The sequence below is a fragment of the Tachypleus tridentatus genome, chromosome 7 (genome assembly GCF_004210375.1).
Source record: "Tachypleus tridentatus isolate NWPU-2018 chromosome 7, ASM421037v1, whole genome shotgun sequence".
Lineage (NCBI taxonomy): Eukaryota > Metazoa > Arthropoda > Merostomata > Xiphosura > Limulidae > Tachypleus > Tachypleus tridentatus.
Genome location: NC_134831.1, coordinates 56,927,925 through 56,950,583, shown reverse-complemented (window position 1 = coordinate 56,950,583; position 22,659 = coordinate 56,927,925). Strand labels below are relative to the sequence as shown.

Genomic DNA, 22,659 nt, shown 5'->3' with positions numbered 1-22,659 from the left:
AAATAGAAACTGTGAAAAAAGTAAATAACTTCTACAAATCTGAATTCCGGGAGAAATTAATATTTTAAAGCAAACTGTCCTTCTTTATTTTACGCCACATAATCAATGATGATTGTTACTAAGGGTCAAATAAATCAAAAATTTAAGAAACAGAAAATTGAAATCAAAGTAATAATAATATTAATTAATAATACCGTACTTATCTATATTTTCAGACTTTCCCGTTCGTCGCCCATGAACATGATTCAAATGGCAATTTGCATGTAAAGGATGGTATTGATATAAAAATGGTACAAGCTTTTGCTCAAAAGTTTAATTTCAGGTACGTTTGAGCCTAAAATCCATATTCGTACAAAAAGAACATTATGTAAATTTTAGCGAATAAAATAATTATGCCAGTTTTCACTGCTAACTGGCTAGTGCAGATACCCTTTATAAAACTTTGTGCGTATTTCCGAAGACAAACAAAACCTGTACAGAAAATATTACATATAAATTGCTCGATTTGTATTAGTTACTGGGCATTTATTACGCACTTAGTGTGACGAGTAAAGTCTTAATACATATTTAGAATCTTGAAACTTATTTTCTTTGTTCAGATTTCTAAGTTGGCATTTAGATTTTGGTTGAAAAGCAATCATTGACATTGTATTGTAAATTTATTGTCTTTTCTTGAGTGATTTGTTTAAAAGCAATAATTTACTGCATATTAATAAATATTTTACTGAAAGAAACTGATTAAATCAAAGTGTATGGATATAAATATTTGACACAAAACTGAGCTCATACCAAACATGCTCGCCCTTTCAGCCGTGGGGGCGTTATAATGTAATGGTCAATCCCCCTATTCGTTGGTAAAAGAGTAGCCCAAGAGTTGGCGATGGGTGGTGATGATTAGCTGTCTTCCCTGTACTTTTGTACTGCTAGATTAGGGAAGGTTAGCACAGATAGCCCTCGTGTTGTTTTACACGAAATACAAAACAAACAAACAAACAAACAAAACTTGGTCAGTTAAGTTAGTCTTAGGGCATCTTCTAAGATACGTTATATTACCACTAGTATAACACCTCTCGCACGTTTAAGCCCTCCTATAGCTCAGTGGTATTCTTGAGGAATTATAACACTAAAAATCGAATATTTTAACTACAGTGGGAAGAACATAGTTAGACCACTGTGCGACTTTGCTCAAATCAACAAACTTACTCTGCATTATTATACTTTGTAGAAATTCAGATGTAGTTATTACATATATTTATGATATATATCAAATGTAATTTTTATAATCATCTCCAATACAATCTTCTATTTTAAAATTCTAAACATGTGTTAATTAAAACCATTTGATCTTTTTCATCCTTTAAGGAATTATACCCATATTTACCTAATGTGTTTCAAATTCACTTTACTATAAAAATTCCTTGTTTTCATTAAAGTGAGTAAATAACTATTTTAAAAGTTCTTACGCGAAGCTTATTAAGAACTTAACTTAAAAATGTAAGTTCACTGGGAACAAAACGTATCACATGTTCAGCCTTTACTGTTTCCTGCGTTTAGACTACGACATGTGCCCTCTATAGACAACAAATTTGGTGCAAAGTTGCTCAACGGAAGCTGGAATGGTCTGATTGGAATGGTTCAAAGACAGGTTAGAAATGTTTGTCACATATAGTTATTTCAAGCAAGAAACTACTCTGAATAAGTTTAACAACATAAAAGTTGGTTTCAGTAATTATTTTACTGTAATTAAATTTTAGTTGTTGTTTTCTCTTTATAGCTAAGTTATAAAATATTACCTTATTACTCCTATAGGAAGCAGAAATCGCTGTGAGTGATATAGGAATGTCAAATTCACGTGCAGAAGTAATAGACTTCACTTATCCTTACGTCAATGATCAAATTAATTTTCTTATACAAGCTCCTCGTGAAAAGCCTCGCGCTTTAGCTATCATCAGACCCTTCAGTTTGGAGGTAAGTAACAAGATTTCTACGTCATTTAGAGATCTGGGTAAATGTTGTTTTACAAACAGAAACTATACTTTAAAACTTAAAGAAATGTAGAACATTATAAGGTGACTTAGGATCAAAAATGATATCCTTGCAATTTGAAGTTTTCGGTAATTTTGTTATACAGTTTTATTTATAATGTTTCATTTTTCCAAAGTTATTTATTGCCACCAAACATCATCTGTGTGATCGTATTCATAATGTGGAGCTAGTGTTCTGTACCAAAACCACAACCTAATTTAATTGTAAAGAACAATATTACGTACAGCTTTAATACTATAATGTTAGAGCACAGTTTTAGCAAAAACAATAGCATGTGGATCAAAGCTGAAGATTGATAATATCATTGTAAAGATGTTGGACAAACTATGTTAAAAAGATTTTGGTGGTTCACCACCTCTTTACAGGCCACGTGCGGTTACAGTCTATCTTATGACCGTGTTTCCTGAAAATAACCCTGTAGCACAGTATTCACTACAAAAGTCTCCACCATAATTTTACCATTCCTCCTTGCATGGTTTCTATAACCCATCTAGTGTACGATAGTGATTGTCTCCTATTGTCAGTTTCAACAGACAAATGCTACATAAATCCAATGCCTCTGCATAAGATCAAACATATTTGGTGGATAAATAACTGAATACTATTTCATCTCAATACAAGTTCCAACAGGCGCCTAAATATCGATAATTAAATTCTAAGTTTAAATACACCTCGTTCGTGAAGCACAAGTTCATCTGATATATAACCTGTGACACGTAGCCTTAATAATCATTCTCAAAACTTCATTCATTTTCAAGGTTTTATGGCTAACAGATTGCGAGAAATAGAGAATTCTCTATTTTATATCTATTATAAGTTTGAACTTCCTCAATGTAGGTAACTAAGCCTAAAGTTTAAATACGTTTCATTGTTGAGGCATAAGTTTACCCTCAAGGAAAGTATAATACACCATTTCCATTATTAGTAGTGGTGGACCTATCGTTTTGCTAATGCTGTAAGGAAAAGTAAAAAAAGAGAGTGTTGACTATTATAGAAGGCAATACAAGAATAGTTGAAATAGCGAAAAGTACATACAGTTTATTTCTTTTATAATTCTCCATACCTTATCTCAATACAGTCGACTTAAAATCGAAAATAACGCCTAGAATTATTGATAATAATGACAAAAATGTTTATATCACTATGGAAATAGAAATAAGTGAGAAAGCAACAAACGAAGAAACAGTTTTATACTTGATATTATAATTATAAGAATTCACTGTTTTATAACGTTGTATTAAAGGAAACACTTCAAGATCTTAGTTTAAAATGATGATTATAAAAAATAAAGTGTTTATAGAGAAAAATTATATACAGAAATATATTTCATTTACAGCCATTCCACATTTTTATGCTTCTTGACTTTAAATCTCACTACAAAACTCTTTATTCTGTCTAGTAAGTTCGTTCCATTCATATCCAATGATATAATACAACAGATTTAAAATATTTATCTTTTTGCATATACCGTTCTAAAATATATATAGTATTTCACTTGCTAATTCTGCAAAGGTGTAAAATGCTTTGACCATTAAGACACAGTATAAACATTTAAGTCTGTCTATAACCATGTTTTTAATTTTTTCTTTGTTTACTGAACAGTGTTTCAGCAATCAAATAATTTTAGTAAAACTTTAGGTATAAATGTATTTAGTAAACAAAACCTCTGTTTCATATTACACGATTATCCGTAGGTATGAAAGTCACGCCAAGCTAAGAATAAGACCACTGCAAGCTGTATTCACCACATATATTATACACAGTTTAATTAAGAATAATAAAACAAATTTTAGTAATATAATTTTGACAATGATCTCCGCAGATAAATTTGATTTGATATAACTGATTGTTTAGATGTGGATCGCCATCCTAGTCGTGGTTATAGGAACTGCCCTGACGACTGCCTTGGTAGCAAGAACGACCATTAGACCTCAGGCAAACAGTTGGACATTTGGACAGTCCTTGTGGTATTACTGTGGCGCTTTGACCTTCCAAGGTTTGCCTTTATTCCAATTTATGGTTTAGTCGATTTTATTTATATGGTAACAAATAGTGATAGTACGATTTGAGGTAATATCGGCATCGCTAGCTTGTTTGTTTTTTGGAATTTCGCACAAAGCTACTCGTGGGCTATCAGCACTAGCCGTCCCTAGTTTAGCAGTGTAAGACTAGAGGGAAAGCAGCTAGTCATCACCACCCACCGCCAACTCTTGGGCTACTCTTTTACCAACGAATAGTGGGATTGATCGTCGCCCCCACGGCTGAAAGGGCGAGCATGTTTGGCGCGACCGGGATGCGAACCCGCGACTCTCAAATTACGAGTCGCACGCCTTAACACGCTTGGCCATGCCGGGCCACATCGCTAGCTACCAAAGTGTAAAATCTAAAGCTAAATCTCAACAGCGATGGCACGTTGAGAGAGATCTTGCTTTTACAACTCGACAATTCTACCACGTTCAAACTCTGTCAACTTTTTAGCTTTTGCCATGTTTTTACCCAATGTAACACAGGAGATGTCAGAGGGAGATATTGACAACGCTAATGCTTGAACACAAATGACTAAATTTCGTTACGTGTTTACCGATTAACGCTTCGTTTTAGTATGGTTTTAAACTTTTGACCAGCTAGTATTTAGGTTAATTTCATAGTGTTCACTATTAAATGCTAAAAAAGTTCTTTATTTTTATTTTCCCTTTTCTTATTTTCATCTTTCGAAGCTGTACTCAAATAAGTGGTTGAGTCTAACAACGCAAATTGCATATTTTTTTATGTTCATTGGCCTTAAGATTTTAACCAGCAGTGTATTTGTAGTTGTATGACACTTTTATACATACTTTAAAACAAGAGAAGATGGTTAAGTTTTTTATTTAATTTTTACAGGCCACATAAGATACATTTGTTTCAATTGACGTAAAACCGTTTTTATTCATCTTGTAAAATGTTCATGTCAACTTAATAACAAAATATTACTTGAAAAATAAAAATAAAAGTTTTTGAAATAATGTAATATTTCTATGGTGTATATGTTGGAGACAACTTGTAAGTGGGATAATTTTTGAGGCTAAACCAGTAGTGATGGCGATACAATCTGATTGCTAACTTCTGTGCTATCACAGTGCATAATGCATCATCTGATATTTATGGTACCTACAACTCATCATAAATATTTCACAATAATGCCTTTTCTGAGCATTTTGTCAGCTGGAATAAGCAGATGGACTGTATTATAGGTACTCCTAGATCTAAAGTTAATACCAAGATGTTCTCAATGTAAGGAATTTACTATTATATATCTATTTTAATATCGATTTTTGTTTAAATTCAATTTATGTTTAGAAATGTGCATAAATTGTACTTTTCAATCTGTTTGGCGAAATTCCCTCCTATTCACTAAAGTTGTAGAAAATTCTCGAGTGTAAGAACCAACAATTAGCGTATCGTCAGTATCACTGTGTAGGTTGAACTTTCTAGAAACTCTCCTTACGCCTATAAATGTAACTAAAAAACAGTATCTATTATTGGCTAATTATGTTTTTTATTCTATAAACTTTGGACGCAAAAACTGTGATTAAAACTTATTAACAGAGAACTTCAAATACGTTGACCAGAAATATTTACATATTTCAAATATTATAAAGTATTTAATTTCAGCAGACTCAGATTGGACGTTAATATTATTTTTACGAAGACATTATATAACCTTAGAGGTAAAAAAACTAGACATTTAATCATGAAGATTTAGCTAGTTTCTCGTTAAGTAAATTGTACCCGTTTCAACTCAAAACTCATTCGCTCATCGTGAACCATCGAAAATATATCTAGTTACAGACCAGATACAATTCTAAATATTATCTGTAAGTTTGTGAAACTTATGTATATAAATCATTACTTGTAATACTCTTATTATAAACTGTATTATTGTTTGTACATTAAAATATATTTCTACTAAGAAAGAAAACTGTGTGTATCAATCTTGTTGACAGATATCATAAACTGAAAACATATCGACATTGATTTAACTTCTGAGTATAAATTACAATGTAACTCAATTTCAGGTTATTTGAAATTGTAATATGTAACATAGTAAATTAGGTGGTCGTGTCCGAGATCTGAATCAGAAACAAAATTCGATCTAAATTCAAATTATAATTTAAATTATATTTATCAGTGTCAACAAGAGTTGATCATGTCTGGTTATAAAGATTTCCTTAAATCACCCTCTCTCGAACAACTAGAAAGATATAACAAAAGTGAATTGATCGAAACTGTCAAAGTTTTAAAACTGAAGGTTAAGAAAGCAATAAGATAAATTAATATAAAAAGTCTATTATTCAAATACTAGTCAGTTTGTTGTCTTAGGAAGCATTAGAAAAATTCTAAAGTGTTACCCTTATCCAGTCGGGTTGAGTATTGAAGATAAGTTAGAAATCCAGCTAAACTCAAGCAAATCAAGTTTGAATAAGTTCGTATAGAAGCCGAGAAAAAACGAGTTTGTATCGAAACCAAGAAAGAACAAGCTCGTATCGAAGTCAAGAAAGAACAAACCTGTATTAAAGAAGAGAAAGAAGTTCACACTGAACCGTAAAACAAATTATACTGATAGAAATGGAAATTAGACTTAACCTGATCTACCAAGGCAAAATGACAACTTTGAACGTAATCGATATGTTAAAGTAACACCATTCAATGAAAATTAAGTTTTTAAATATTTCCAATGTTTTAAGAATATTGTCTAAACCATAGAATGCCCATTAAAAGAATAGTCATCATTATTACAGTGTTTTATCTGATCAACACAAGAAGCTCAGTTGCTCTTTCTCTCTAGAAGATTGTACAAATTATAACAAGATTAAAGCAGATACTTTCAAAGCATTTAAGTTATTACCGGAGGCTTATTGCCAAAAATTTCAGATTATCGCAAGCAAGATAATTAAACTTATATGGAATTTGCCTATGAAAAAAAAAAAAGTTATTTTGATTGGTGGTGTAATTCTATACATATTGATAACAGTTTCGACAAACTAAAATTGTTGTGCCCAAAAACTGAGGAATTCAAGCAAACGTTGTGTACGTGAGGACCTCAAAACTTATTTGGACGAAAACAAAGTTAAAATACCAAAGGAAGCAGCTGCTCTTTCCGATTATTACACTTTAACAATAAAACCACTTTTGATAAAAAGAAATTCCTACCATCTCAACAAAACCATTATCTGTTCAGCCCAATAAAGTTGAGAACTTTTGTAAAAAAATTTCATCTCTTCTACTTCAAAATCTTGTGACAGTCAGGATGAAACTTCATCAAAACCGTCAAGGTCTACCTGCCATTTCTGTAAAAACACCTGCTCGTATTAGGTCTAGTTGTTGGTGATTAAAAATGAAGAAAGAAAATGCGACAACACCCAATACATTCGTGTCCACATATGAATAGAGTTTTACCAGATCACCCGACGTCGCAGATTTGGCTACTGTTATAAAGACGTGTAGTCAAGGAGGAATTTAGATCTTCTGTGTCTGTTGATTCTATTTCTTTTACAAATTACACTGGTAATCCTATACCCATAGTATTTTACGTGATACTGTGCGACGCAATCGTTGTTAGAAGGTATATTACATTTTATGTCGAGTTTTGCTCCTGGTGAGTATGTTATTGCTCAGTGTATTCAAGGTTATCTTTAATATTCCTTTTCATGACAATAATTTAGCATCAGACCTACTTTCAGGTCCAGTTGTTGATAGAGTAAGACCTACTCTGCTAATTAAGGGTGTATCGCTATTGTTTGGAAACGGTTTGGCTGAGGGATGTTGTTGCCAACTCAGAAATGGTTAGGAAGCTGATCACTGTTTTATCTGAGGGTGACGATGTCATTGAGGAGAATTCTGATGTATTTCCTCATGTCCTGTCACTGGAGCTTAAGCTAAGAAATTAAGCCAAAAATAAAGACTGACATTATAGATTTGTCTCAAACACTTTTTGAATCCAACAGAGATCTTGTGACTGGTTGTCCTACCAGTGATTTCTCAGTGAGGGACAATGATGGACGTAAGGGATCTAGTTCATCTGGTGAAGTTACGTTTGCTAAAAGTAAACTGACCATTGAACAAGAAAAGGATCCACAGATCCCTTCACTTTTTAAAATTCACACCTAAAAGATAAACTAAAGAAAGTTCCAAATGGCTACTTTTCAAAATGGTAAGCTTATGATGAAATGTAGACTGCCAGACGTAACAGCTTCAGAGGACCAAGCAACAGTTTACCAAGTCGTTGTTGCCAAAGCATATCGTGATGAAATATTGAAAGTTACCTATGAACTCCATATAAAATGTCATTTAGGTGTCAACAAGACATGTAAAAAATTATAAGACATTTATTTTAGCCAAATATTAAATAATATGTTTCCCAGTTTTTGTAAAACTTATCATACCTATCAGTTGGTCGGAAAGCGTAATCAGAAAATTATGTAGCCCCTTTGAAACCTATCCCAAATTTCGGAGAACTCTTCAGTCATGTTATTGTTGATTGTGTTAGGCATTTACCAGAAAAATCAATCAGGGAACCAATATTTGTTAACTATCATGTGTGCACCCACTTGATTCCCTGAAGCTATCTCTTTGAAAAATATTTCAACCCAAAACAATCCTAAGGCTTTGAGTAATTTATTTACTTTTCTCGAGTTACTCAAAGAAATTCAGTCTGATCAAGGATCAGATTTTATGGAGAGATTGTTTCAAGAAGTTGTTTATCAGCTTTGTGTTAAACAGATCAAATCTAGTGTGTACCATCAAGAATTGCAAGGTGCTTTTGAAATATTCTTCCTTGAAAAATGTGATGCGGACTTACTGTCTCTATAACGAGAACAACTGAGATGAAGTAATTAATTTACTATTAGTTGTTCATGAGTAGGTACAGGAGTTATTAGGATTTAGCCTGTTAAGCCTGATGTTTGGCCATCCAGTGCGTAGTCCTTTGAAATTGCTGAAGGAACAATGGTTAGAAGATGATCCAAAAGAAATGTACTTATTGGATTATGTTTCCAAGTTTTGGTCCAGACTCTTATGTGCTTGTAAATTGGCTAAAAAGTCGAAGCTATCCTAATCTAAAATAAAAAAATCTTTTACAACTGTAAGGCTGAAGAGTGTAAATTCCATCCTGGTGACATGGTTCTAGTGTTGTTACCCACTAGGAGACATCCACTCAATGATAAGTATCATGGTCTCTATGAGGTCGTTCAGAAAGTTAACGATATGGACTATGCTGTAAATACCCCTGATCATTGAAAGGCTACTCAGCTGTGTCATATTAGTATGTTGAAGCCCTATCACACTCGAAATGCATCCAAAATATTTTAGCTATTGAGTGTGTTCATCTGATACTGATGGCAGTTACTTTGACTTAGACACCCGTATATTTAAAAATACTGGAAATGACTGCAAAAGCAAACTGAGTAACTCTGACATTCTGGCCAATCTTGATTCAAAACTTTATCACTCGCCCCCTGAAGAGAAAAATCAACTTACTAGTTTATTGATTTAATACAAATGTATTTCCAGACATTCCAAAGCAAACCAACATCAATGTTCATGATCTAAACTTAAATGATTCTTCTGTGAAACAACATCCCTATCATATGAATCTAATCAAAGCCGATAAAATTTATAAAGAAATATCTTTTCCACTGGAAAACGACATTATAGAGCACAGTGAAAGTGATTGGTCTTCACCTTGTGTACTGGTTCCTAAATCAGGTGGTTCAGTTAGATTCTGTACAAACTTTTGCAAGATAAACGCTTTGACAAAGATAGATTCCTGTCCCATTCCAAGAATGAAAGATTGTATTGATGAAATTAGAAAAGATATATATATCTCACAAAGTGTGACATATTGAATGGATACTGGGTTATTCCTCTAATTGACAAGGCCAAAGAAAATTCTGCTTTTGTTACTCATGATCAAGTTTTACTAATACAATGTAATGCCGTTTAGGATTAAAATTTCCCAAGCAGCTTTTCAGTGAATGATGAATCAACGTCTCAACAATCTGTCAGATGTTTGAATTTATGTTGATGATATTGTGATTTCCAGTAGCACGCGAGAAAAACATTTATATGTATCATGTGATGTTTTTGAGAGGCTTAATAAAGCCAATCTCACAGTAAATTTGGCAAAACGTGACTTTACTTAAGTCATGTGGTAAGCCACAACCAAGCTTCTCCAATTCAATCAAAAATTGATTGTATTGTGAATTATCCAACTCCTACCAACAAGAAAAGTTTTATAAGATTTTTGGAAATGACTAGTAATTACAGGAAGTTTTGTAAAAGGAATTTCTGACATCACTGTACCATTAATAGACCGATTGATGAACAAAATGAAAGTTCAAGTAATCTAAAACATGACAATCTGCTTTTGATCTTTTGAACAAACCAAATCTTTATTGTGCACTTACCCTGTATTAAAGACACCTGACTTTGATAAACCTTTCGCATTAACTGTTGATGTCAGCAATTATAATGCTTGTGCTATTTTATGACAATCTAACGACAGAGGTATTGAACATTGAACACCCTGCTTGTCTAAAACGTTACATTGGCACAGTAAGAATTATTCTACTGTGGATAAAGAAACATTGGCCTTAGTGTTAGCTTTAGAACATTTCAATGTATGTATACCTGCATCACAATAATCTATTTTCATTTACACTGATCATAACTTATTGATGTTTCTGAACCAAATGAAGAGCAAAAGCAGAAGGCTGTTAAATTGGAGTTTATCATTACAAGAGTATAATTTAAAGATAATCCATGTCAAAGAGATTATGAACATATGATTTTATGCACTTTCACATGATATGAAATGTTATGATCGTAAGGTTATTTGCAATGATTGTGCAACGTACTGATACGGTTACTGAAGTTTTGTAATTTTCTACCAGGTATAATATTTTATGTATTGTTCGCAATGTATATATGTAATATCTTAGTTGAAAATTGCCTAATGCCAATTTCTAATTCATTAAAGTGGGAGATGTGACGGATTTATTATATATATACTCTGATATTGATGTTCATTTAAGTTAAATTTACATCTAGAAATGTGCATAACTTCTACTTTAAACCTGTATTGTGATATTCCCACCTATTCACTAAAGTTATTGAAGATTCTCGAATGTACGAATCAACAATCAACAGTATATTATGTGTACATAAACATTTGTGCATCGACTATAAATGTAGCCAACGCGACCCGCCGAAAGACAGTATATATTATTGGTTTACTATAATTGTTATACAAGAAACTTCGGAAGCTACAACTGTAATTAACTATTATTAATAAATAACTTTAGGTATATTAACGAGGAATATTTATAGATTTCAAACATTACGAATCATTTAATTTTAGCAGATTCACATCAGATATTACTATTATATAACCTCAGCGGTGAAAAAAACCTCGACGAGCATATCAGCGAATAGCTAGCCAGCTCCCGGTTAAGTGAATTGTACCCATATCACCTCAAAATTAATTCACTCATAGTGAACTATCGATATAATATATCTAGTTCCAGACAAGACAGAAGACTCAATATTGTTTGTAAGTTTGTAAAACTTTTGTATATAAATCATTGTTTGCAAAAACCGTTATTATAAACGTATTATTGTTCGTTTATTAAAATATATAAATATATTTAAAAAGAAAACTGCGTGTATTAATCTTGTTAGCAAATATCATAAATTGGAGGTATATTGACATTTATTTATCTTCTAAATCTAGATTAGAATTTAACTCAGTTTTAGGCTATTTATAATTGCAATATATAACATGAACAGCCTTATATTATCCCTTGCAATAACAAACTAAAGTTAACGGCAGAAGTGGCTATAATCTTCTCTTGGAACTTCCCAATGATATTTTGTAAGATGGAAATTCGATATCCTTAAGTAAAAAAGAGTGATTCTCCATAGGGTTTTGATAAAGGCATCACTTCATATTTTAGAAATGTTAACTATCTTTTTACTCCAACAATAAATTCAACCGATCAGATTCCGTTAGGCCTTTAATGCTGTGAATTTTTAAAACATCTGCGCCTGAAGAACCGAATTTAAATACATTTGTGGATATGTATATTTCATCCATGCTAAAAATGGCTTCCAGATCAGTATTTAGTTGTACTTCAGGTCAGATTCTTGTATCATGCGCCTCTCCTGCATGTCACTTTGGTAACATTGGTCAAAATACCTCAAACTACAAAATGTACCAGAATGCTTACGTTAAACCTTTAAAATAAATTCTTGTTTGAACGGTTCGTATTACAGACAACTATTAAATAATCATAAAAGTGAAAATCATTTCAGTAAATATAATACAATTACATTCAAAAACACAAACACAGATATGTTCACCCTTTCAGCCGTGGAGGCGTTATAATGTGACAGTCAATCCTACTATTCGTTGGTAAAAGAGTTGGCGATGGGTGGTGATGACCAGTTGCCTCCCTCTAGTCGTACATTGCTAAATTATGGACAGCTATCGCAGATAGCCCTCGAGTATCTTTGCGCGAAATTCAAAAATAAACAAACACAGACATATATATACGTTTAAGAAAAAGGTATTATTCATACAACAAATCAATAGATCATAATGACAACACCAGAACAGAAGTTACAGTGTGAAACAATATAAAATGTATCGTGATGTCTGATTAAATATTACTTGCATAGCAATGGAGATGCACTATCTACCAAACTTAGCTTCCCTTCGCTTGTCTTATAAATCCTATCTCTTGTTTTGTGTATTATTTAAAGTATTTATATATTATATACATATATATTTGTTTTTAACTTAGAAGAATTATAAGTTTTCAGATAATACCATAATGATCATAGGTAGTTTAACATGACTGTAGGCCACCAGGCATCAAGTGAGTGGACTAACAATATGTACTTTTCCTTAAGGAGCTGATGAACTCCCTGACAGAAATTCACAAAGAATCATCATCGGAAGTTATTGGTTGTTTGCTATCATCATCGTAGCTGGGTTTAGTGGAAGTTTAACATCTTTTATGAACGTGCCTGGGAAAGAGTTACCTATAGACACCATATCCGAACTGGCCAGACGGGTCCAAAACAAGCAGATAAAAGTTGGAACAGTTTCAAACTCCCTGATGTATGCAAACCTAATAGTAAGACTCATTCGTAATCAGTAATGCCATTGGTATATTCTCTTACCTTTTATATAAATAATTATAAAGAATATTCTCTTATTTTAACATGTATTCTAAAACCACTACAAAAGATTGTTGCATGATTATTTTGGCCATAAAAAGGCACTCTGAATTTTACCTGCTACTTGTCATAAGGTACATAAAATACAACATGAAACTTTAAATATACTTTCAGGTTTAAGTAGGGTTCATATTTTACATTATATTAAGTTTATGATTTTTATGTTACAATACTCAGCATAAATTAAAAAAGAAGGTGAAATTATTCATATTCATAATAAATAATGAGCCCCAGTACTGAAATTAACTGCAGTATTGATGGTACGTTAAACATCTTTTGTATCTTTTATGTAATAAGCAACTTTAATCTCATTACAAGTCCGTACACTTTCTGGTGACACGTAAAGATTGTTTGTTTTCTGAATTTCGTGCGAAACTACACGCGAGCCTTCTGCGCTAGCCGTTCCTAATTTAGCAATGTAAGACTAGAGGGAAGGCAGCTAGTCATAACCACCCACCATCAACTCTTGGGCTATTCTTTCACCAACGAATAATAGGATTGACCGTACGTTATAACGCCCCTACGGCTGAAAGGGCGAGCTTGTTTGGTGTGACAAGGATTCAAACCCACGACCCTCACATTACGAGTCGAGTACCCTAATCACCTGTCTCTGCTAAGCCAACCCATGAAGAGTCAGATTTCTGACATACAGGATTCGTATGGACTTAATTAGCCTGTTGTATGCATGGTTGGTATAATGGTCTATTTTAAGTCTCATAACTCAAAATGTTGAGGGCTGTTGTTAAACTTCATATAAATACTAATCAGAAGACAGAAGAAATGTTAGTGGTGAAATATGTCAATAGAGGCACTATTTATTATGCATAGCAGAATGATTACTTTTAATTATTACGTGGTCAGTTTAATTCTGTATTATTTGAAATTGCGTGACACACAGTTCTCTGATTTCAAATTTCCAACTTGTGTATTTAACGATGGGTATTATATTTAAGGAAAACACAGTAAACAAGCGATCTCATCAGTACATAAAATGTTATTAAGCAACGTTTTGAACTGTTATTCTAACCAGAAACTTGAGTGCACCATTTAGACTTTCATTTCCATCTCTTGGTTCAAGTGGGTGAACTATCTGTACCTTATATGGTTACAGATCCAACATCTTACACTCAGCCTTCCAGAGTATCACATTTATGTGATTTAACAATATTTGGTAATCTAACTGGTGCTACATTCATTGCATACATTTGTTTCTGAAATATTCAGCTGAGTTATTCTAGCATTTATGACAGCGTAAACTGAAGGATATCTCTTTTATAAACTTCAGGAACATAACCTGATTGTTCAATCGATTCGCGATTAGCTGTAAGATTACATAGCCTTTTGCTGCACTTGTGTTTTGATAATAGTGTACACAACTCGGTTAAAACGAACAACAAGCATCTATTTCTACTACTTTCATACTACCCAGTATTATATTACTTCATACTACTAGTATAAATATATGTAAACATAAGCAGCTTATGTATATACATATATAAAGTTCAAAACGGGGGTTTAGAATTTTTCGGAAGGGAGTATCGTTTATAATTAACGTAAATGGAAAACAAACGAATATGGATCTACCTATGTATAAGGAACATTCAAAATAAACCTGCAAAGAGTCATAATCCAGCAGTGGAAGCGAAGTGCAAGAATCCATAAAAATAAAGGTCAGTGGTCAAAGCTGTCTATGTTCTCCAGGCAACAGTAAATATTCAAAAAGGAGCTCCATCTAACGACGAGAGCAACAGAGTGTGTTTTTACCAATCATTCCTTCCATTCAACAGTCAAATGCTAAAAGGGGTATTCATTCTATTCTGCACAGATGCAGCACGTTCAGATAGTTAAAATACACAAGAGTAGTAGGGCACTTTTATACACTTGTGACGTTTTCAAATTATTCAACCATTTCTAGCAAGGAAAATCCAACAAATCATGTAATAACACGAGTTTAATACAGACCTTAAAACGTGTCATAATTAACTGATTTAGTAACAGTAGAAATAGCTGTACGTATAGAACATTTACTCTTTTGTTTATTACAAATGTATTATAGTTAATAAGCCACATTTCAGCAAGCATGTACACATAATTATCTGCTCAGATATAATACATATATATACAGAGATTGATTTTTCAACACCTATAACTACTAACCTTACATTTTCTAAAACGTTATTGCAGAGCGCAACGAAAGGAGACCTTGCAATAATTGGAAATGGCATAAAAAACGACATTAAAGGAACACTGGTTGACACCACGAGAAAGGGAACCATCAAAGCCATGCAGGAATCCTATGCTTTCGCGTGGTCTGGTACCATAACGGAAGGTGTTCTCGTTAACCTTGGAATCACAGAATATCATTTTGGCAAGGGTGTTTTTTCCGACATCCTGTATTCAATTGTTTTGCCTAAAGGATCGTTAATGACGGAACCATTTTCCAAGGCGTAAGTAGATGTTCGTCATTTTTCACACTAAATAAACACATATCTAACACCAAAGTTTCCAAAGTACTTTTTTTTAATCCAGACTAAATAAAAAAACGTAATGGTTGTTTGTTCGAAGTTAAGCACAAAGCAACACAATGGACTATCTGTGCTCTACCCACCACGAGTACCGAAACTCGGTTTATATCGTTTTTAAGTCCGCAGATGTACTACTGTTCTATTGTAAGGGGATACGTAACTAACGACGCTTGTCACATCCACACTGGCCCGGTATGGCCAGGTGATTAAGGCGTTGGACTCGTAATCTGATGGTCGCGGGTTCGAATCCCCATCCCATCAAACATTTTCGCCCTTTCAGCCGTAGGGGCGTTATAATGTGACGCTCAATCCCACTATTCCTTGGTAAAAGAGTATCCCAAGAGTCGACGGTGATGACCAGCTGACTTCCCTCTAGTCTTACACTGCTAAATTGGGAAATAAATTAGATTTGTTTTGTTTTTTAGAATTAAGCACAAAGCTACACAACAGGATATCCATACTCTGCCCACCATCAGTATCAAAATCCAGTTTCTAGGGGTGGGAGTCTGCAGACATGTCGCTATAGGGTAATAAGTTGGCTAATGTGCGATTATGATCTAACTATCTTAATATCTTTAGCGTAGCTGGGCATACTCTTGTTTGTTAATGAGACCTTAGCATTATAACGCACTCATGGCTGAAAAGGCAAGCATCTTTGGTATGACGGGGATTCGAACCAGCGACCCTCAGATTACGAGTCGAGTGCCTTATCCAACTGGACATGCCGGGTCCTAGTCATTTGCACATGTACTCTTACGTAATTTGAACAATTAAAATACAAACTGTCTCTGACATGCAGGCTTAAGTATAGGAGTCATAAAATCTTTTACATGACAAATCTGGTTAAGTGTTATTAAATTACGACAGTATACGCACAGAATTACAAATGTAACTTGTTACGTTTAGTTATACATTTTAATATGTTATTATTATATTAATAAATTATATTTTATCATTCTATGACAGCACATCATTTATAAAAGGAGTCGTTCAATACAAAGGCATTTGTATTATTATTATTTTAACTATTGTGACTGATTACTATCTCCTAATAAAATTTACAAAAACAGACGCAAATGCTCAAAATTTAAATTTTAACAATACTTTATGTCGCCTGTATGGTTAATTTTTTATTAATTATAAACGCAAAAAAGTTATCAGAATGTTCCATTTAAGGGTTAAATTTTAAAACTTCACTGATGAGAGCCCGTCTTACGCATTTCTTTCGTGGGGAACTAAAGAAATTGCGCCTTACTTCACCCCTGATATCAAAGTAATTTCATAAAAATTAGACTAAACATTTAGTCAGAGTAATTCTATAATAACCTTACGTAATTTTTGTCTTCTAATATCACATGGATTATTTATTTAAATACGATTATCCCAACAACTTGTAATATTTTCTAATAAAAACAAAACAGTAACATCTACGACGTGTACTAATCACTTTTCCAGAATACTGTATTCAGGAAGTTTATTATTAATATTTTCTTTACTTTTTTTTACCAGTCGAATTCTAACAAAAATCATAAGCTTAACTTTCTTTTACGCTAACATGGAACTATGTAACTTAGGGCTAAACAGTTAATTAATTTATGTAAGTAAGTAAGTTTGTTTGTTTTGAATTTCGCGCAAAGCTACTCGAGGGCTATCTGCGCTAGCCGTCCGTAATTTAGCAGTGTAAGACTAGAGGGAAGGCAACCGGTCATCACCACCCACCGCCAAGTCTTGGGCTACTCTTTTACCAACGAATAGTGGGATTGCTTGTAACGTTATAACGCCCCCACGAACCCGCGACCCTCGGATTACGTGTCGAACGCCTTAACACGCTTGGCCATGCTGAGCCCGCAAGTAAGTTTTTCTATATTCATATAGATAAGCTGGAATGGTTATTATAAATCAAAAATAGAAAAGTAATGTTTGTTGTATGTTCATGTAACGACGTTGCAGGGCGTTCATGGATCTTCACTAAAAAAAAAAAAATGGTATGAAGGTTCGTTAGATCCACCCAAGGATACATTCATATTTTCAGTTTTGGGTACTTTGTGAGTGCGTTCGTGTTGTTTACCACTACTCTGCTCTCTTTTGATAGAACTTCCCCAACTTTGGCAAGAAGGTCTGTTGGATCTGTTTACAGTTTCACATTTTGTGTTTTGCAGCTGTGATGACATTTTTGCGTTTCATATCCTGAGTTACTCTTTCATTAATCATGAATTTAAACAGCTTCCGTACAGGAGACTGGTACTTTAGCTAGTTATAAATAATGCTTGTAAGTTATAGCTAAAACCAAAGGTCTAACAATCTATTTAACCGTGTTAAAATTGGTTTAGAAAAATCACTTTTATTTTATTTTTTTTGCTGATAGGTTAGCCAAGTTCCTAGCACTTCATTGTCTAAGCGCTGTGCTAATCTTGACGCATAACAGTGAGTTAAAACTATATTTACATAATATTATGATCTAACCTACATAAAAGCCACTGTGCGTCACGTCATATTGCGCTTGATTTCCCGAAATAAGACTGGTCATAAAAACCAAAATGTATTTATCCAGAAAGAATAGTTTGATTGTTGTCTGCCGTTACGATTTTAATGAAAGGGGTGAAAGGGAGCCCTGAGGAGTGTGTCTGTTCTGTGAAACCTTACAAGAGTAGTGAGTGTTGATATAATAAGCCTTAAGTAAAGACATAGTGTGTGATCATCTAGCCTACAGTCAAGTACATAAAATATATCATTAAAGTGAAAATTTCGGTTTCGTTTTAAACTTAAATCGGTAAGCGACATAAGATTTTATCATATGAACAAAATGATATGTTTCTTACACTCGTTGAGCTTATAAGAGACAAATTACAGTTACATTAATTTATCAAACATTTAGAGAAACTTGGTTTGTTGCTGAATGCTTGTAATAGTATAATTTGTGGTTCGATCCTACTGTGGACATAACATATCCAATCCAGTATCTTTGCGCTGAAACAACCAAACACCCTTTATGAACAATAATCCTAAGATATTGTGCTATAATACTCTTTACTTGTGTTGTTTTGTTTTTGTTCATCTTTATGTGAATATCTAAGAACATATGATTTACAATCCCAAAGAATGTTATTTGCTTGCGGTGGCCATGATTCTTTAACAAAACTCGGTATAAAAATTGTTGGCGGTAAGAATTATGAACAACACCACACCCATCTTAAGGAATTATATGTACAGTCATGCGAAAGAGTTAGGACACCCTATGAAAGCCTGTGTATTTTTTTAACATTTCTGGATATATAGATATTTCATCTCAATTTTAACAATACTGAGAGATTATAGGAATATAACTAAACAATTAAAACTGAAGAAAAGACTTTTCAAGATCTTCTGTAAATGTAATTCTACAAAAATGCATATTCTAACTGAGGAAAAAGTTAGGACACCCCCACATTTATTCCCACTTAAAATGGCTCAACTCACTCACAGGTGTATCACACCAGGTGCATATGATCGTTACTCAGCATTTTGAATGAGACTTGCCCCATTTGAACCTCAGACATTTAGTTTGGTGTGCTCCTAACTGTCGAAGTGAGAGTGAGCACCATGGTGAGAGTAAAAGAGCTGCCTGAGGCCTTCAGAAAGAAAATTGTAGCAGCTTATAAATCTGGTAAGGGATTTAAAAAGATCCCAAAAGATTTTGAAATCAGCCATTCCACTGACCGGAAAATAGTAAACAAGTGGAGGGCTTTCAAAACAACTGCCAACATGCCCAGATCTGGTCGTCCAAGCAAGTTCACCCTGAGGGCAGACCACAAGATGCTAAAAGAGGTCCCCAAACACCCTATATGTCATCACGAGACCTACAGCAGGCTCTGGCTACTGTTGATGTGAAAGTGCATGCCTCTACAATCAGAAAGAGACTGCACAAGTTTAACTTGCATGGGAGGTGTGCAAGGAGGAAACCTTTACTCTCTAAGAGAAACATCAAGGCCAGACTGAAGTTTGCCAGAGAGAATGTAGACAAAGACCAGGACTTCTGGAATAATGTTCTTTGGACAGATTAGTCCAAAATTGAATTATTTGGACACCAAAACAGAGGACATGTTTGGCGTAAACTAAATACAGCATTCCAGGAAAAGAACCTCATACTAATTGTGAAGCATTGAGGCTGGAAGTGTCATGGTTTGGGGTTGCTTTGCTGCAGCAAGACCTGGACAGCTCACAATCATAGAATCCACCATGAATTCTACTGTGTATCAGAGGATGCTTGAGGATCATGTGAGACCATCAGTACGAAAATTAAAGCTGAAGCGGAACTGGATCCTGAGTTGTTTCTGAGTGTATGGTTGATAACAAATGTCATTTTCTGTAATCATCTCTAACCCAGTCTTCCATTTTAAAATTATAAGTGTGTGTTTGTTTGAAAAATGCCAAATTTGGTTCACCAACCAAAATCAAATGTTAATCCACCGTGATAAAGTCGAGCTCCTGTTGTCTCAGCTATGAACGTAAGTGTTATAAAGCTGAAATTCTGGGCTTGATTCCCGTAGAGGACACAATGTAGGTAACTCATAATATACCTTTGCGATAAAATAACCAACCGAAGATGAAATTGGATAAGTCTATAGTCATGTTGACGAAGACATTGTTTATAGTAATAAAAAATAATTTATTCTCAATCAAATTTTCAACAAAAAAAGTAAAAAATAGATATGCAGTTAATTTGTATCAGCTTATTATAATTATTTGGTATCACAGGAGTACACAGATTTATTATTTAAACTAAAACTTTCTTCTAGAGTGAGACAGTTGAATGAAGGAGGCTTAATAGACAAATGGAAAAGGGACGTGTTGGATCGGCGAGCTCGTGAAAACGCTTTCTCTAAGAATAATAACAGCTCACCAGTGCTGATCTCAGTGAATCAGGGAGGACCGCGTGCTTTAACTCTAGAAGACGTACAGGGTAGTTTTATTCTTATCTCGGTAGGCCACGGGTTATCTATAGTCGTGCTTCTGTTGGAATTGTTTTATTCTAGACATAAAATAAAATCTGTAAAACAGCTGAAATGAGTACCACCCAAAAACAGCCTGTTGGAGTTAGTGGATTAATGTCATGGAAGAAACAATAAATGATGTAGTAATCGTACTGCTTTGATACACTATTTAGCGAATCACTAATCATAGAAGCCTTCTAAAACACACCACTAATACTCCTATTGTAAGCAAATTTAAGCCATGTAAATTAGTATGACATAAAATAAACGCTCGTGTTTTATGTAGTATAGTATGTCTTTCTGTAGATATTTCTTTAAGAAATTCTCCAATAGAGAGAAGCAGATCAACTGAATGTGTCATATGGTACAATAAATAGTTACGTTATACATTCTAATTAAACACATTAATCTCAGATATTATAGGTGTTTTACTCAAAAACTTCTGCAAGTAATTTGAAAATAGCTATTGGAGAAATTCGTGTCATAAAAAATGTTAAATATCTCAATGGTTTTTCTTTTGTTTCTAATACACATTCAAAATTTCAAGAAAAATTGTGTAAATTAAGCAATAAACAGCAAAATTAAAAAAAAAAATTATACGAGTTTGTATTTTGTGACGTCATATTTTTTTACTTGTTTAAAGTATATTGAGTCTGGTTTTCAATGTATTTGATCTAACATGTGACCCAATCAAACAGCATATTGTGTATCTTAAAATTTTAACAGTTTATTTTTTATATTAACTAGAAAAGTTAATATTTAATTTAGTTATTTCTGTGTTTTTATTCTTCCATTGTTAACCTTTTCTTGAACCAGTGAAGTGGCTGCCTCGCCTCAAGCCACTGCCTTCTTCCTCTTATATCCACAAGTGCCCTTTTTCATAGTTTTAAAAATTAGCTACAACTATGAAAAAACGCATCTGATTCCACACTTTACGTGGTACGAGTTTTTTTTTTTTTAATATTTTCACTTTAATATAAATAGCATAAAGGGACTTGTAGGTCTTTACAATAAAAATAATTGTGATATGCTATTAAGTGTTAATGCGTAAAAATTAACTTCTTAAGTTTAGATTTTAAAATGTTTGTAATACCGATTGAATTGGAATAAAAGAGAATCTGTTTGCTTCTCGTGGCTCTTTACTCTATTGTGTATCAAAAGAAACCCACGATCCTCATAGGCTCCCATATCACCTCCCCGCACACCCCATGAATGAAAAAAAATATTCCCTTATAATACTTAAAAATTGCTCTTTTTCTAAATGAACCCATCACCCTTTTAATGCCATCCGTACATTATTACATTATTATTTTTTCTAAATGAACCCATATCCTTTTAATGCCATCCGTACATTATTACATTATTATTTTTTCTAAATGAATCCATATTCTTTTAATGCCATCCGTACATTAATGCATAGGACCTTTCTTTAGCTTACTTAGCTCAACAAATTTGGTTTCTGTGTTTTCTATCACTTGTTTGCTATTTTTTATTGTTCATTATATTTCCTGAGCATTTTGGAAGATTATTATATTGTATCTTCATATTCTCCTAATAAACTATTTGCAATTAAATCCCTCAGTCCGAGAGATTATTGTTCCTACCACAACATATGTAATTAACAGAATACATCTCTCACATCGTCCACACCTTTAAATATATGTATATAAAAGTCACGGGAATATAACAGACTAACTGTTGTCTCTCTCCTTCGCAGCCTAAGGCCCCAGAGAATATTTGTTAACACTATTGTTTTAACTACTACATTTGGAAAACAAAAACTTTTGATTTTTTCAGATATTTTAAAGAAATGAATCTTTTATAGAAAATGCAGCACA

General features: G+C 33.4%; 1 protein-coding gene across 1 annotated transcript; it reads left to right on the top strand.

The window, feature by feature from the left end:
• Positions 1 to 216: 216 nt before the first annotated feature.
• LOC143258001 (putative glutamate receptor) lies at positions 217 to 22,394 on the top strand. Its single transcript, XM_076517044.1, has 7 exons — positions 217 to 322; positions 1,555 to 1,645; positions 1,810 to 1,968; positions 3,901 to 4,042; positions 12,997 to 13,223; positions 15,511 to 15,773; positions 20,627 to 22,394. The coding sequence occupies exons 1-7, from the start codon at positions 288 to 290 to the stop codon at positions 20,895 to 20,897; spliced, it is 1,188 nt and encodes a 395-aa protein (XP_076373159.1). The 5' UTR covers positions 217 to 287; the 3' UTR covers positions 20,898 to 22,394.
• Positions 22,395 to 22,659: the final 265 nt, after the last annotated feature.

Coding starts and splice junctions, on each gene's coding strand:
- LOC143258001 (XM_076517044.1), top strand. CDS start 288: ATGGTACAAGCTTTTGCTCAAAAGTTTAATTTCAG. Junction 323..1,554: donor GCTCAAAAGTTTAATTTCAG/GTACGTTTGAGC, acceptor TCCTGCGTTTAG/ACTACGACATGTGCCCTCTA. Junction 15,774..20,626: donor ACGGAACCATTTTCCAAGGC/GTAAGTAGATGT, acceptor ACTTTCTTCTAG/AGTGAGACAGTTGAATGAAG.